The 18,712-nt window shown below is 38.0% G+C and overlaps 1 protein-coding gene across 2 annotated transcripts in view; it reads left to right on the top strand.

Annotated features, from left to right (window-relative positions):
- LOC150084630 (lysosomal-trafficking regulator-like) overlaps positions 1-18,712 on the top strand; it is an 813,382-nt gene that overhangs the window by 565,078 nt on the left and 229,592 nt on the right. For both annotated transcript variants that reach the window (XM_090375369.1, XM_090375368.1), the window contains exon 18: positions 6,410-6,627. In XM_090375369.1, coding sequence (XP_090231495.1) covers positions 6,410-6,627 — 218 coding nt within the window. The remainder of the gene's footprint in view (positions 1-6,409; positions 6,628-18,712) is intronic.

Genomic DNA, 18,712 nt, shown 5'->3' with positions numbered 1-18,712 from the left:
AACGTACTGCTCTCCTCTTCTGCTGATCGCTTGGTCACTGGTTGGCACCGCTCCTCCTTCCACGTGGCGGGGTCGGTAACCTGGGAGAAGGAATTCCCTCTTCCAGTGCTAAAAGGAGCAGCGATGGATTGCAATGCATATCCATCGCTAGAGCCCACGGGCTCCAGACCTGTCAACTCTGATGCAGAGCATGACTTGAATCGGCCGAAGAGACTACGGACAGAAAAACAAACAACAGACATGCCAGCATTTCTCATAATGCATTCCCTATCCACACAACCTGTTGGCAAGCTGTCGCCTTTCCTAATACAGAAATGTTTAGAATCGGTTGTTGGATCTCCCAAAATGGTTAAACGTCTCAAATCTAAAGACCTTCTAATTGAAGCTTCTAAGCCAAGTCACTCAGAAAAATTGTTAAAATTAACAACTTTTAACAATATTCCTGTGTCAGTAACAGCCCATAACACTCTGAACACCTCTAAAGGAGTTATCAGCGAATGGAACTTACTAAATGTGTCTGAGGAAGAAATCATTCAAGAGCTTAGCGAACAAAAAGTGACTCATGCACGGAGAAATATGACAAAAAAGATGGCAACCTATTACCAACCAGGTCCATTATTTTGACATTCAGTACTCCGAATCTCCCATCTTCTGTAAAAGCAGGTTACTTAAACTGCAAGATTCACCCTACCAAATCCCATTCACTGCTTTAAGTGCCAGAAGTACGGCCATTCTCAGACGGCATGCCGAGGCGATGCTGTGTGCCCTATTTGCAGCTCCAAGGAGACTGTACAGCTTCCACTCCCACTTGCCCAAACTGTAGAGGAAGCCATCCTGCATTTTCTAAAGCATGTGACCTTTGGAAAACAGGGAAAAAAATCCAAAAGTATAAAGTGGAGCATAAAGTCACATACCCTGAAGCAAGAAAGCAAATAATGCTAACCATGCCTAGCCGATCATATGCATCAGTCACCAAAAGTAGCCGCTCAGCTGCAACCCAAACAGATGTCTCCATCGAACCGAATATTTCTTTGCCACCTGGGCCAAAACTGTGCTAACTTACAATAAGAAAACTACAGTCAGTGAGACCAGCAACACCCCAGTCAGCATCCCAACTGATGCTATCTCAACCTTGCCCGAAACAACGAAATCAGCTTCTATTGAAAACCAGAAGAAAGTGAAACCACGCATTAGCAACATGAAAATGGAGGTTCAGTCAGAGAATTAAGAGACAGTACTAGAGTTACATGCTAGTGATACCATGGATACAGGACACCCAACCTTTCCCAAAAATGAAAAATCAAAACTAAGCAGACAGAAACCTTCCCAGAAAAAACAGTCAGATCAATCTTCCTCAAGTAAATCCAACAAATGAATAAATTCTTTCAATGGAACTGTAGAGGATTACGCAGTAATATAGATGACTTGAATGATTTACTTATACAAACTTAAAGCAATAGGTGTATGTTTACAGGAAACTTTTTTATCAGCACAAGTTTCTCTGAAAATTAAAAATTATTCTATGTTTAGGTGAGACAGGGATTCTGACACTCCTGCTCGTGGTGGGGTGGCTATTCTTATCAGAAATAACATACCATCAAGACATCTCCAACTACAAACCTCTTTAGAAGTTGTAGCGGTTCGGATAGAAATGGGAATATCATTAACCCTTGCATCCATTTATATCCCACCGAATTATCCTTTCTCCCAGACTTGACAATCTTATCACACAATTGCCACCTCCAGTCTGTTTACTCTGTGATTTCAACGGTCACCATCCATTGTGGGGATCTTCCATCATCGATAGGAGAGGCCAATTAATAGAAATATTCCTGGATAACCATAACCTGACTCTGTTAAATTCTGGCTCCCCAACTCATATCCAACTACCTACAGGTAGTACATCAACCATAGCCTTATCAATATGTTCAGCATCTCTTTTTCCAAGCATGGAATGGTTAGTGCTAAATGATCCATTCCACAGTGACCATTTTCCTATCATCAGTTCAATTCAAACACAGATGGTGTCATGTCCTAAAGGCCGTATTTCTTGGAACTTTCATAAAGCAGACTGGAAAAACTATTCAACTTGTGTTCTACTTGACAAACTATATGTACAACAAAATCATATTGATGACGTAACTGATCACATTATAAGCCATATATTATCTGCAGCAGAAATTTCCATTCCAAAATCCAACCAGAGCAAGCAGGTACACCAAAATCAGTGGTGGAATGAAGAATGCTCCAAAGCGAAATGAGAAAAAAACCGTGCCTGGAACCAGTTTCGCAAATTTCCAACTATCGCCAACCTAATTATGTACAAAAAACTCAGAGCCAAAGCAAGACAAATTAGGAAGAAGCAAAACGTGACTCCTGGATTAAATTCGCCTCAGCTATCAACAAAAATACTGACACTCGAATCATTTGGAAAAAAATTCAAACTCTCAATGGGAAATTTCTACCTCAGCAATCTCCGATAATACAATGCAATGGGCAGGACTTATCCTCTCCTACTGACATTGCAAATGCTTTAGCCGAATCTTTTTATAACATTTCTGCCTGTTCCTCTTATGTGATCTCCTTTCAATGCAGTAAAACTGATTCAGAACGTCATAAGTTTAATTTCACAACTAGACTTTCACTTCCATATAACCAGCTGTTTACTCTATCTGAACTGAGAGAATCTTTGAGCAAATCTCCGAACAGCGCAGCAGGACCAGACGGCATTCACTACAGTATGCTGAAGCATCTGTGTGAAGCCGATCTCGGCACACTATTACTCTTTTATAACCGGATCTTCTCTGAAAATACGTATCCTCTGTCATGGCGTCATTCCTATATTTGTGCTATTCCAAAACCAGGCAAAGATCCTTCTCTAGTTGAGAATTACAGACCAGTATCACTGACAAGCTGTCTGGGCAAAATCTTTGAAAGGATGGTACATAAGAGGCTCACCTGGATTCTAGACTCCGAAAATCTTTCTGATCACCAATATGGCTTCCGTAAAAACAAGTCCACCCTAGATGTACTTGTAAAAATTGAATCCAACATTCGTAATACCTTCATCAGAAAGCAACATCTAGTGATGATCAACCTGGATATTCGTAAAGCATTTGACACCACATGGCGTCATGGTATTATTAAAGATATGCATCAGTTGGGGCTGAGAGGACATTTCCCTTTAATAATTCAGAACTTTTTAAAATTGCGTACATTTCAGGTCCGATATAAAAACATGCTGTCAACATCTCACATTCAAGAAGAGGGTGTCCCACAAGGTTCCATATTGAGTCTAACCCTATTTGCGATTAGGATCAACAATATTTTAGAAGAACTTCCAAAAATGATTGAAGTATAAATGTATGCTGATGATCTCACCATATCCTGCCAATCGCAAAGCATGAATACTATCGAAAGACAGCTACAAATTGCTTTAACGAGAATTCAATCCTGGACCTTATGAAATGGATATAATCTCGCTGAACAGAAAACCACTACCACTTGTTTCTGCAAACTTCGGTCACTTCATCCTGATCCAGAGCTAAAGGTAAATAACGTGCCAGTTCCTTTTGCTCACAATGTCCATTTCCTTGGTCTGATACTAGACAGGAAACTGAACTTTCAAGCACATGTGGCCTATCTTCGAACCAGCTGCTTGAAGAAATTAAACATCCTCCGGTGTGTGTGTGTGTCAACCATGTCATGGGGCACTGATCGTCATACCCTCATCCATCTTTATAGAGCTCTCATCAGATCTCGCTTGGACTATGGCTCTCCAGTATATGATTCAGCAAGGAAAAGTACTTTAGAATGACTAAACACCATCCAGCACTGTGCTTTAAGAGTCGCTCTAGCCGCATTCAGAACTTTACCGGTTCAGAGCCTGTGCATCGAAGCTCATGAACCTCCCTTACATCTTCGCAGAAAATCATTACTTCTGATGTATGCTGCAAAAATCCATAGTCTGCCCTCTCATCCTTGTTGGAGATGTCTCTACAATACTGAATGCGAGTCATTTTACATCAGTAAACCTAATGTAAAACCGACCTGCTCCACTTAGATTTATGGAACTGGCTCAATCATGGAACATAGAAATCAGCAATATATTTCAGGACAAAACACCACCAGATCCATCCTGGAAAAATATCTGTGCAATATATGATGACTACTTTCAACAGTGGGGAAAGAATACGCTGTCTCCTTCCAATATCGCACAGTTTCATGCAACTTAACTCTTTCTAATTCAAACACATGCAAAATCTATACAGATGGATCAAAAACAGAGACCCGAGTAGGTGCTGCTGCAATCTTCCCATCATTTAGCACTTATGTCTCATTACCAATAGAATGCAGTATCTTCACTGCTGAGCTCTATGCTATAAACTTAGCTCTGGATCACATTATTGAACATCTAATTCTGTCTTCTTTAATATACACTGACTCGCTCAGTGCTGTCTCTGCCATAAATACTAATACCAATTCCTCTCACCCTGTAATAAAACAGATTCATTCTAAGTTACTTGCCTGTAAGGAATTGAACCAAACTGTGACATTCTGCTGGATCCCAGGACATTCTGGAATAGCTAGCAATGAAAGAGCAGATCATGCAGCCAAACAACCAGAAACCACTATTTCGCAGACTTTTCAAGTTCCATATACAGATTACAAACACATTATCCATAAAGTATGTTATAACAGCTGGTCATTAATCTGGAAAGGTTATCCAGGAAATAAACTCTACCAAATAAAACTGGAACCAAAGCTGTGGCAATCCAGCTTCAGAAAAAACAGGCGAGATGAAATAATTTTAGGAAGGCTAAGGATTGGGCATACTCACCTCACTCACCTGTATCTATTAACTAATGACAGCGCTCCCCAATGTACATCATGTCAAGTACAACTGACCATTCGACATTTGTTAGTGGACTGTCCCCACTTTCAAACCATCCGCTTAGACATCTTTAAGTCAATTTCTAATACGCAGTTATCAATAAATTTATTACAGATTCTGGGAGATGATTTTAATCAAAAAGAACTATTTACTTTCCTAAATCGTATAGGAATATATCATAAAATATAGTTATCACAATTAAGCTAATATTTCATATTCACCATTAGAAAGACACAATATGGCCCTAGAAGCCTATGTGTCGTTAAACACAACAACAACAACAACTTGCACCATATGGCTAATAATAATAACCCCTAGCATTGTTGTTGTTATGGGTATTGCATCAGGCATGCATGTAAAATTTTCACTGAAATCCACTAATTGCAATAAAGATATAGTTGGTTCCATGTTCTTTGGCATAATTTAATATATTCAGTTTGAAGTCAGCATCCTCTTCTCCCTTGCACCCATTTCTTCAGTACTACAAATTTTTAACCACAAAACTCAATAATATGAGCTGCTGAAGATATGTTTTTCTCTCTCCACTGGTAACTCATTAATTTTTAGAAGAGATACACACTGGCTTTTTGATATACAGAAGGAATTACCTGGTGACCCACTGATTTATTCAGGGATTACCAAGGTCAGATATCTCGCTGCTTATTGTTTTACATGTAGATGTCATCAGGAAGAATCAGGGTGGGAGTGGGGGAGTCAATATCTCATATATTGGAGTAAGTCGGAGCTACATAAAACTTCTCTCTAATCCTCTCCAGAAAAAGGTTTCTAGAAAGAAATAGGTTCCCCCCCCCCCCCCCGGAAATGGTGGAGGAATTTTAGTGAGCTGTTTTAGACTTCACTTGTTTATGCTAAATCAATACCTCCCGTGCTCCACCAAATATTTTTGATAACTATACAAAGGAATTACTGCGTAAGAGCTTACAATAAAAAAATTTACACTATTTTACATTTCTAAAATAACTTTAATATAGGTTAATAAATAAATGTTTGATTCCTTGTAGTATCAGTGTCATGAGCTTCACCAATGCCTTACATGTATTAAATTAAAAATAGGCTAAAAAGCAGAAAATGTGAATCTTGGGTTCCTACCACATTTAAATCCAAATAAAGTGTAATTTAAACATCATATTAATTCTGATTATTTTAACTTTTTTTTTTTTTTTTTTTCTTTGTTTACATCAGTTGGTGTGCCACTAACAAGAGCTATGAATGCCACTGGGTTGGCATTCCTGCCAGTATAGAATCTGATCTAAAAAAAAAAAAAATTAAAAATTGCTGCATGCACCTAGTGTGCATTCAGACCATAAGACACAAGGGAATTTATGCAACATATTCCAGGGAAAAGGTGTGTTTTTTTTTGCCCTAGAAAATAGACTGATTGGTGATGACTTTTAAGTAATGTCATTTCCGTTCACTGTTTCAATAATTTATATGAAGAAAATTGTTTAATGGGAAATAATGAATATATTACATCACAGAGTATTTTATTTTTAGGTTTTAATTTTGGAATTCGGCAAATAGGAATTCAAGTAAATAATGTTGAATTGCCTCCTTGGTGTCGTGGTGACCCCCGTCTGTTTGTGTTAATCCACCGACAGGCTTTGGAATCAAAATTTGTTACTAGTAATCTGCACAACTGGATTGATCTGATATTTGGATACAAACAAACTGGAAAGGCTGCTGTGGAAGCTTTAAATGTGTTTCATCCTGCTGTAAGTTCATATTTATTTCAGTGTTAGTAATATTTGTTTACAATAATTTCATTTGTTTTACTTTCTGTGACTGTTTATAATGATTTACATCTGTATCAAAAACTAATGGAAAGTCCCAGTACTGCCAGATTTATGATGATCAGTGCAAGAGATCATCATAAACCTGGCAGAATTGGACTTGGTGCTTTTTGAAAATTCCCTTTTTTTGAAACCTAATACTGACTTCTAAAACTCAGGAACTTTAGAAAGAATACATTTTGTAATGAAGTGGCAAAGCAAAGTTACCAATACAGCAGATATATCAGTCACCTTAGGAAAAGTCTGTGGGCATCATATTCCTAAGTTAAAAATCATATTAATCATATATAAAAATCATAAAAAAATTTTAAAAATATAATAAATACTACAGTAGTGGTAACGGTAAATTATATATTATGTGGAACATATCTATAAACCACTGTAACAGGAATCAAAATCTGACATTCACCACATACACAGAGGAATGAATATGCCTAGTCCATACTAGCAGGTAGATGACCCTCATTACCTGTTACAGTACCACAAATTTATTTAACCTTTGAGCAGCTTTTTTTTTTTTTTCTTTTCAAAAAAATTGAAATTGAGAAAAAAAAATTGCAGTAAAATTTGAAAATTGGAAGAAAAAAAAAAAAACCATTAAAAATATTCCATTTAATAGGTGCGTGTGTGCATGCATGCACACACACACACACACACACACACACACACTTGAACACACATATATATAATATCACTAAAATTTTTTTATTAATTGATATAACATGTTCCCCTCACTTTAACCTTATTTCATTGTATCATGAATAGTTAAACTAATGGAACAGACTTATCTGTAAAAAGATCTGTACCTTCCAAAAACTCCCTAATTCATTTCACAAATATATAGTCTCAGTATGATCTCTTTTATGTCCATTTGCTAGTCTGCCACATCCTAGTTACTTTTTCAATTGGAATCTCAATTATCATCGGCCACAACCACACTCATGCCATTTGTGGTGGTGGTGGTGGTGGTTTAGTCACTTGTCATTCATTTTATAGATCTGGATTGGAGTCCTCTCATACACTGGAGGAGCCCTGATGGGCTCTTCAGTTGGGGCAGTAATCAGTCAGCAATATTTTCTTATGAGTTATTCCATATTTCTCAGCCTGTTAACACACACTTCATTATATATATAATACACAATGGCACTATGGTCAATGATGTGCTTAACACTCAACAACAGCAATCATCTCATATGTCCTAATTATTCTTTCTCAGACTGTCTCCTTTAAAGTTGGTACTTGTGCACATGTCCACTTTGATATTCCTTGTGAGAGATTTCCTAATATGGATTCTCCTCTGGCTTGAAATCTCATTACCCCATCATATCATTCATGTGTGTTATATTGGCTGTACACCCCCCCCCCTTTATAGTAATTACTACCATTCCTTTCCTTGTGGTATTTACTATATTGGGTATTCCAAATTTTATTTGAGATTATAAAATCAATAAGTATTTTATATGTACATTCAACATGAGTTCTTTAGGGTGGGGAATGCCAGAGGTTCATGAAAATCTAACAGGGAGCTAAATTATTTTGTGATAAATGAGAGGAAAGTGGAAGAGAAATTGTAGAAGCTTAACATAAAAAAGGCATCCAGAGTAGATGGGATCTATCCAATTATTTGAAAGGTTGCAACAGAGGAGATAAGCAAACCCTTAGCCATGATTATGAGAGTATCTTTAGTTTCAGGAGAGGTCCCTATGGACTGGAGATGTGCAAATGTATTGCCAATTCACAAAGGATTGTGTAATTACAGACATGTTAGATTAAGTTCTGTTCCAAGGAAATTAAAAGGATCTCTGCTTAAGGAAGAAATGCAGGATCAGCTAGATGGGAATGCACTTATACTGCAGTCACAGCATGAGTTCACAGCATGCTCTGGTGATACTAAGAAGTATTTTAAGTCAATAGAGGTTACTAGCATATATTTCTCCTCTGGGTTTTTAACTGTTGTCTTTGTGTCAGTTCTAATTTATTCATATTTCTTACTATGGCCGAGCGGGTGAGCCACACACCGGCTCCATAGGTGATAACAGGTAGGAACATTGCACGGTATATGATTGGCAGGGTCTTTCGTTTGAGCCCCCAGTCTGCTCGACTGATCCTGGCAATCATACCTGCATAATTTCTCACTTTCTTTGCCAAGTAGGTCAAATGGGAATAAAAAGTTAATTTTGAATTAAAGACCACACGAAGATATTTTAGTTCTGTTATCATTTTTATAGTAGTTGTATTAATTTCGATTTGTGGACGTCTTGTAGTGTCCAAATTGCCTTTTAGAAGTATTTGTTTGGATTTTTCCGGTTATATTTTGAGCATGTGCATTTGTGCCCACTCCTGCAGCTGCAAGAGGGTAGCATTTGATATTTTCTCTACAACCACTCTCGTGTTACCTTTTACAAGGAAAATCATGTCATCTGCAAATGCCAGGCTTTCCACAGGCCCAGATCCGAAGCCAGAAATTCGTCCAGAAGGAAGGGCCAAGGATTGAACCCTGTGGGCAACCTTTATTCACAGGGCATATTAATTCCTAGAACTTTGTGTGTACTGAGACACTTCTGTCTGTAACGTAGCTGTTTATTACCTTATAGAGGTTTTGTGGGGCATTTGCCTGGCAGAGTCTCCTAAAGACACTAGGCCACCAGAGTGAGTCAAATGCCTCAGCAAAGTCAGTAGAGGTTGCTAGCATATATTTCTTCTCTGAGTTTTTAACTGTTGTCAGTAGGTGGTGCATGGCATCCTCCATAGAGTTGCCCTACTTAAAACCATACTGATTGTTGGAATGTAAACCTGCATCTGTGTAGTATTGAGCTAATCTGCTATATGTTAGTCTTTTGTATATATTTCCCTTAGTACAGGGAATAGGACTATTGGTCTGTATGATTTGGGATCAGTAGGTTTTTCTCAGGGTTTTTGAGAATTAATCTTTACACTGCTTTTTTCCATATTTTTGGGAATATACTTTCTGTCATACAGTTATTATATAGTGCTATTAATTTGTCTGATGCTATTCCCACAATTTTTTTGATAATCTCAACCTCTAAGAGATTATCAAAAATTGTATTGTTTTTAGTTTTAAATAGTGCTATTTCTAAGTCTTGTATAGTAAACAGAGGTTCAATATTGGCATTGTCATATTCATTGTTTTATTTTTTAATGTCTAGCTGGGTGGAGGAATGATTCCCAGTGTCAATCGGAATAATACTGTCTAGGATGCTATTTACAGAATCCGCCCAACACAGGATTGGGGATCCATCTGGTTTGACGGTAGTTTCTAAGACATCTCCTCTTGGTCACTATTCTGTAGAAAATTCCCCAAGGGGAATTTTCTACTAGTATTCCAGTAGTTCCCACCAAGTGCCTCCAGCATTCCTTTTTGTTGACTCTTATAAGTGCTGTATACTGATTCCTGAGAGTTCTATAAAAAATCTCTCAGTGCATCCACCTCATTTTGTGGCCAAGATGTTCTGGCTCTGAAAATGTCTCCTCGCCTGGTGTACCCTTCTCCTGAGTATAGTCAGTTCGGGGCACCACCAGCGAACTGCCTGCTTCCTCAGTTTTTTCCCATGGTATAGACAGGTTTGCTGTTTTTGTTAAAATATTTGTCATAATCAGTGCTTGCTCGCCCAGGCTACAGTTGCCTGATCTAGACCACTCATTTTCCTGTTTTTGCAGCTCAGCTGCTATGTTCTGCGAAAATCTGCCAGTTTACCTTTTTAAGGTTATACCTTTTAATATCCCACAAGGAGTGTTGGGTTGTTTGTAATTGCCTGTTTAGTTTGAAGGAAATGGCTCTATGATCTTATATGGTTCAGACTGGCCGGGTGCACCAGTTCTGTAATTTTATAAGCTATTGAATTGGTGGCAAGTAACATCAGTGTCACTCTCCCACATGGTACTGCTAAATGTTGAGAGGTTATTTGGTTGATTTAGCACTTGAAAGGGTGAGGTAGCTATATAGTCTGAAAGTATCTGGCCGTTGTGTGCGCCTGCTCTGTCTTCCGTACGGCTATGCCATAAGACTGACCAGCAGTTGATATCAGCACACACTATATTTGCTGTAGGTAGCAAGTCTGTGACTGCTTGTGTCAATTCAGTAGTTGTATTTGTATCTTCACTTAGTCTGGAATATAGTGAAATAATGTAAAACTGTCCTACAGCACTGGTGATATGGACACACACTCCCACTGGGGAGCAGAGGTGACCCACCTCTGTATTTTTAACTACTATTGCTGTAGAAGTGACGCCTGAGTGTATTCTATTATTTTATTAGCCTCTTGGGTATCCCTGAAACCTACCCATATGTGTGTGTGAAAGGCTCCTGGATTACCAAGATATCTGCATTATTTTCTTCTAATTTGAGTTTGATCTGATTTACAACAGCTCTTTCAATTGGACAAGATTAGATGTATAACCTAGTCACATTTATGTTTTCAATCTGGCCCACAGTTGGTCATAGATTGTATAAGTTTTACCATTTTTTTATTACAGGGGCATTTATCTCCCCTGATACTATGTGTGTAGTCAGTCAGCCTTGCTGCCTTGCAGATAGCACATTTTGGCTGCTGTGACTGATTTTTGCAATTTTTGTAATCATGGCCAGCTACTGCACAGTGACCACACACACACACACACACACACACACACACACATTCTTTCTGACTGCAGAAAGAATGTGGTCACATTACCAATTTCTTTGGTAATGTGACCATATTTATGGCAGTTAAAGCATCTTGGGATAGGGAAATGTTCCCTAAATCTATGACTGGTCCAGCCAGATTCGCTGTTGTCCCTGCAATACCTTCCAAATTTTCTGTGTAATTTCTGCAATTATGTTGATATGTTTATTCCTTTTTTATTTTATTTTTTTTTTGGTTGCTCTTTTCAGCAAGAACTCAGCAGCAAATTCATTTATTGTCATTTCATTGTTAAAGTTTTTGAAGTAGATGTCTGTCATGAATTCTTTTTCTATTACTGGCACAGGTACATCAAAGATTGTAATATTTGGATTTTCCCCTTTTGGTTTTCCAGGGAGCAATCCCAGTTTTTCCACCTCAGGATGGTTTCTATTTTTCTTAGATCTTTTTTGCTTGCTACCTCAATCAGCACTCCATTATTCCTGATTTTTTGCATGTTGTTTGTCTTTATTTCTCTCAGACGAGGCCTCAACTTTGTCAACTTTACAACTGTGTCCTTAACTGCCTCACTCGTTTTATGGGTAGAGTCACTTTTTGCTTTCACAATAATAATGTTGCTTTCCTTGTTTATATTAGGTTGCTTAGTAGCTATTTGTTTAGCTCTAGTTATGTCCTGTTTACCATTAACCTTTGCAGCTTGGTCATAGGTTAATGTGTTCATTGTTTTATAGTTGTTCTTCTCCTCAGTTGTAATCTCTAACTTTGTTTTTAACTTTTGGTTCTCTGTGTTTTTTTCAATAAGGTGCTGCTCAAGCAGTGACCAACAGTTCGCTATGTGCAGCCTAATTGCAGAAGTAATCCTGTTGGTTTGCTTGTTCATATATTCTTCTAGATACACTCTGGTTTCCTTTGCCTGTTTGATAGGATCAGTAAAATTTGTTAAGTAGTCTAGTTTTAGTTCTTCTTCTGTCTTTTGTTCCAACTCTGGAATTTTTATAGTTTCTTGATTTTTCCTTTCCTAATACTGAGGGTGCCAGCTATCTATTTCATTATTATTTTCTTCATTAATAGGGGCTTTCTCCCTGAGCACTCTAACTTCATTTTCAGAGGAGTCTTTTAAGTCATTGTTCAGGATTTTGCCATTATTTGATTTTTCAGCCATAATTTCTGAATTAACTACACTTTCATAGCAGTAAGTCAATTGCTAACATTTTAAGTAGTGGTTTGAAGTACTTATTTCCAGTGTAGGCCCACTAGAAGTCAAAAATTGCAATTTTCCAATTTTCATGGGAAAATGCCAGTAGACAAAGAAAACTCTCTTATAAACTAAGTATAAGTTAATTCTGTCATTAGCATTATGTTTCCCATACAAAATAACCTTATCACAAGCAGTTTGAAGTATAATATATTCAAAATTTTTGTGCTTTTTAGATGTACTCAAATCAGTGGCTGTGCCAGTGGGTTCGATACAGCTGGTGCTGTAGTGATCGCACTGAGCAAAAACACTCTCAAAAGAGCAAAAATAGGCAAATACAATCACAAAAACTATTCTTACCTGACTTAATTTACTTTCTTTCATCTGTAACTCTTCAAACCTGAAAAATCCATGTTGTAATTACTTGAATAAATTGAAGATAGTGCAAAGTCGTCATTACTCGCCATCCGCCATTTACATCTGACTGCATAATTTCCCCCAAGCAATCCTAACCACTTATAGGATAGTCAGATAGCTCATCGACCGGCAGTAATAATAATAATAGTAACCGAACACACCCAACTACTCCATGCACTTGGTACCAGTACCCAACACGTGGGTGGAAAAAATCCCATAAAGGAGAAAAGGTATTTATATTAATAATAATATTTCTGAATGTGGGCCTTGATCTCCATGTGTTCAGCTGCTGAGCCTTCGTCAGTCCCAGATATTTGTAGGTCTCTCCCTCTGTCATGGCTTCAATCTCTTCACCAGTCTTCAGCAGTTAGTTTTGGCCATTTGGATTTCCCTGATGCAAATAATGAGCCTTGCTTTTGTTTAGGCCAAATAGCATCCTGAAATCAGTGCCGAACTATTTGATGATCCAGAGCAGCTGTTATTGATTCTCGGTTGCTGTATAGCATTTGATTTCATCCATATATATCAACTGAGAGAGAGTACAAGTTTTCCCTTCCTTCTTTCTTTTGGGGTTATTTATACTTGTTTGTTAAGCATGGTGGACAGTGAGTTGAGTGCTAGACAGAACCACTGTTGGCTCAGGGCATCTCCCTGGAAGATTCCTCTTCTATGGTGATCGGTCTGGTCGTGATGTTTTCAACCTTGATGACAGGGGCGTATTCAGGGGTGGGCAGAAGGGGCATATGCCCCTCTTCCAAAAATTTGAAATTAAAGAAAAAGAAGGCAGGAGGCATTCTAAAAAAACTCAAAAGCCTGGTCGCCATGCCTCCCATTACAATGGTACCTGGACCTAGTCTGCATGCCCCCCCCCCCCACACACACACACAATGATACCTGAATATGCCACTGTGTGATGGTATTCCTCCATTTTACCATGGTTGCTTCTTGGAAGTGTGTCAGTGTCGGGTTGACTTTGTAGATCTTCAGTGTTTCTAACATCCAGCTGTGGGGCATGGAAAGGCCTTTCGGTAGTCAGTTTAGGACATGTACACTTTTAGATACATCTTGTAGACTTGCTCCATAACTGCTACATCAATGTTCAATTGCTCCTTGCATTGTTTGCTCTTCTGCTTACGTCTCTTCTGCTGCTCAGTTGTGATATTCTGGCTTTCCAAGTGGTCTGAATCTTCTTGTTTATGCAGCTAGTATGTTATAGTTCCAACTTCATTCAACAGATGAGGGTACAGAGATTGTCCTGTAGACTTATAGGTTGTAAGTAACAACCAGCTTCTTTAGTAGAGTTAATGTTCCCTGTCACAATTCTGCAGTGGAACAACAAACAAGTATCAAATTTTGTTTTATATCAGGTAACTCTGCAACAAACATTGTATGAAATATTAAAAATTGTTTAGGGTAATGAAATGTTAAGTCAAAAATGGACACGAGGATGTTCACCATGACCCAAGAAGTGGGCATCCATCAACCTCTCAAAATGAGGATAGAGTTACAAAAGTTTGGAAAATTGTGGGCAAGAGATCTTGTACTGCACAGCCTCATGGATGAGCAAATGCAATGAATAAATTGTGCAAAGACTTCATTCAGACGTGCCAAGATGATCCTGCTTTTCTCCACTGTATTTTCACTTGAGATGAGTGTTGAGTGTTTCAGTACAACCCAGAGGTGAAGTGTCATTGGAGTTCAAAATCATCACCAAGGCACAAAAAGTTTTGTTTACAGAATTCCAAGATTCAAGATAATGCTGATCATGTTTTTTGACAAATTGAGTGTGATTCACAGAGAATTTGTACTGAAAGAAGGAAGTCAATGCTGTGTTCTACATACAGTTGCTTCAAAAAACTAATGAAGCATGTTTTCCAGGTGAGGCTGCAATTTTGAGAGAAAGGCAGCTGGTTCAAAAAACTAATGAAGCATGTTTTCCAGGTGAGGCTGCAATTTTGAGAGAAAGGCAGCTGGTATGGGATGGGCATGACAGTGACCATGCCCATTCTGTACTTGTTATGAAGACATTTTTCTCAAAACATAACACTGTGCAGATCATCTGTCCATCCTACTCGTCTTATATTGCACAAACAGGTTTCGTTCCTTTTTTCCAAGCCAAAAACTTCCTCAAAGAAAAGAGATTTCAGGTTAATGAGGACATAAAGAAAAACAATTGCCGAACTGAACATCATCTATTTGGAACCTTCACTGACTCTTTTCAGAAACTTTTAGATCGTGTAATAAGTGTATTCAATTAGGTGGTGATTACTTTGAATAAAAATGAAACCATTTTTGAGCTCCTTCCCTTTGTGTTCTTTTTAGAGAATTGCAAATGAACTGGAAGGGAAGGGAAGGATTTATCACCATTTTTAGGCACTAGCTGGATATGGCTCTGAGATAGCTCAGTGGTCATATGCAAGGTTTGAGCACACATTGTGACCCAAATGTCTGATGTTCTTGCATGCTATATCTTAACACTTCTAACCAAACATGGCCATCCAAAATTATTAACAGAAACTACGTTACTTTATTAGGTAAAAGTTAATTTCACCAATCAATTACTCTGGGCTAAATATAAATTTCCACTCATCTATTCTGCAGCCATCCTTTTTTAATTTAACTTTATGTACCCATCCTTTTTTTAAATTTGAATATATGTACCTGGTGGGTGGGTGGGTGGGTGGGTGGGTGGGTGTGTGTGTGTGTGTGTGTGTGTGTGTGTGTGTGTGTGTGTGTGATCTAAGAAAGGGTAGAGATGCTACCAAGATTTAACCCTTTTAAAGCCTTATAAACTTCAATTAGGTCACAATATAATGTGCCTAAGTTCCATGAGATTATAATTTACAGAATCCCAAAACGTTCTTGGTAAGAATATCCTTTGGCATCCCCAATTAACTTTCTGGGTCTTCTCTGCACCCTTTCCAACAAATTTGTCCTTCCGAAAATGAGGTTTCCAAACCTATATGCAGGTTCCACATGTAGCTTAACAGTTGCCTTTTACAAGATAATCACCCCATTGTCCCCACTGTACAAGTTTCATTATGTCATTAACAGAACCCTCATGATCTGCCCTAGTCTGTTTGCACTGCTCAGAGATGCTCATATTTCACCATACAGTTTCTGCTAGGTCTTTTTCCTTATCAACTATCTTGACTTTGGTGCTAGGCAAGTACAGTCAGTATCATGCATTTACCAAAGTTAAATTTCACTTGCCATTTTTCAGAATTTCTTCCTAGTTTTTCTAAATCTTGATGTAGCATATCTTGATTAGTATCATTATCTGTATCATTTGAGGTCAGACCAGAATTTTCTACAACAACATGCTGATGTATCACCTTACGATAGTAAGGAGCCCAACACCAACCTCTGTGATATCCCACTCGTCACATTACCCACGATGGGCAATAGTCATTTATAAACACTTAATCATCCCTGTATCCAAAGTATAAAAGTATGGATAAAGTAGTAACTAGTCCCCCACCCCAATTCTACATTGCTCCAAAATTATACAACATTCATAATTGAAAAAACCTTTAGAGGTTGGAAACTGGATACATGAGTAATACTTGATTACCCTGACCAGACTTCAGAATATATTTATCATTAAAAATTTACGAAAATAAAAAATAAAGATCAAAATATCAATGATTAAAACGTAAATTAACGTGTTTAAAATATACTTAAAGGGCTAAAAATAAAATCATAAAATCTAAAGACATTCAGACTCAAGAGCTTTCATCACATTTATACTAGCCACTCTTATGCAACACTTGCATGATGGTGAATGATATATTCCTACATGTTCCAAAATTGATTCCTGCATGTCCCAGGTCATTCACAACTTACTGGAAGGGGGGGGGGGGTTATAAAACTAAAAAAAAAAAAGTAGTATTAATGATATGTATATAAGAGAAAACCATCCAACTCAAGAGCAACAGTACAGATTCAAAGGTGAGATGCATTTGTATACCTTCATTTGTTATCAAATTATGTCTAGTGCTGCACATGTGGATAGATTCCAGCCAGTGATGGATCTTGAAATCTCATGCACTATCAATAATTTGGACATTTTGGCTGAAGGTCATGTCTCTCCTGACATTAGTGCATGGCTATTGCTGATTGGGCAAACTGGCATTCTCAGTGGTCCTTCAAGCAATTCTCCAGACAACAAATGGCTTTGCCAACATACCTTGCATTACAGTCTGTACATAGTGTACTAAAAATTACCTCACTATTTTGTGTGTAGAAGTTTTTAAAGGAGGAATACACAGAGTGCAATTTTTATAGAAGATTTATAGGCAGATTTATAGAAAGCACTCACAGGTGGCAGATTTGTTAACGCTGTCTCAGAGTATGACTTGAATCCCCCAAACAGACTGCGAACAGAAAAACAAAATACAGGTATGCCAGCATTTCTTGTAATGCACTCATTATCAACACACCCTGTTGGCAAGCTAATCCAGAAATGTTTAGAGTAGGTTGTTGGATCGTCCAAAATGGTGAAGCGTTTCCAACCTGAATGATTTGGAAGCTAATTGAAGCTTCCAAATCATTCAGAAAAGTGATTAGAATTAACAACATTTAACAATATTCCAGTGTCAGTTACACCCCATAACACTTCTAGGGGCATTATCAGCAAATGGGGCTTACTGTTTCTGAAGAAGAAATAGTACAAGAGCTTAGAGAACAAAAAGTGACTTGTGAAAGATGGCTATCTACTACCAACCATGTCCATCATTTTGACATTCAGTACTCTGACTCTTCCATTCTCTGTCAAAGCAGGATACTTAAACTGCAAGATCCAGCCTTACAGCCCAAATTGCATTCACTGCTTTAAGTGCCAGAAGTACAGCCATTCTCAGACGGCATGCCATGGTGATGCTGTATGTCCTATTTGTTGCTCTAAGGAGACTGTACAGCCTCCACTCCTATTTGCCTAAACACTAAAGGAAGTCATCCTGCATTTTCTAAAGCTTGTGGCCTTTGGAAAATAGGGAAAAAAAAAAAATCAAGAAATATAAAGTGGGGCATGGAGTCACATCCCCTGAAGCAAGAAAACAAATGCTGCTAACCATGCCTAGCTGATCATATGCATCGGTTACCAGAAACAGTCACTCAGCTGCAACCCAAACAGATATCTCCATAGAACCAAACATTTCCTTTGCCACTTAGGCCAAAATTGTGCTAACTTGCAATAAAAAACCTATAGTCAATGAAACCAGCAGCATGCTGATCAGTATCTCAACCTTGCCCAAAACAACAAAATCAGCTACTGTTGAAAATTAGAAGAAAGTGAAACTGCAAAATAGCAACATGGAAATTGGAGTTCAATCAGAGGATGATGACACATGCTACAATATAACAGCACTAATATACATGACAACTTCAAAACAGAATGCACACAGAAAGGCTACCTAATCCGATGGCTAAATCATCTTGTAGCCTTGTACTAGACAGTATGGTATGCGACTCAACTAATTCTATTGAACTATATCCCCCGGGTCATCTCTTCCTTTATTCATTAAGCAGATCGATGCTTTCACGATCAAAAACAGGTACTCATAAAACTTTGAAGACCTTGATATAGCACTGACTCTTCTACCAACCCGCAAGCTAAACAAGAATGAACTGACACAATCTGTTGTAGCCTGCTCTACATCCCCACCTACACCAAACTGATCTCTGCCTGAAGCAATCCAGTTAGAACTATCTACAATAAATGCTCTATGTTTCTACTGAAAATCGTGCTCATTAA

Source organism: Mastigoproctus giganteus, chromosome 6 (assembly GCF_048544385.1).
Source record: "Mastigoproctus giganteus isolate SK-2022 chromosome 6, ASM4854438v1, whole genome shotgun sequence".
Taxonomy (NCBI): domain Eukaryota; kingdom Metazoa; phylum Arthropoda; class Arachnida; order Uropygi; family Thelyphonidae; genus Mastigoproctus; species Mastigoproctus giganteus.
The sequence above is the reverse complement of the archived record's forward strand: the minus strand, read 5'-3'. Positions and strand labels throughout refer to the sequence as shown.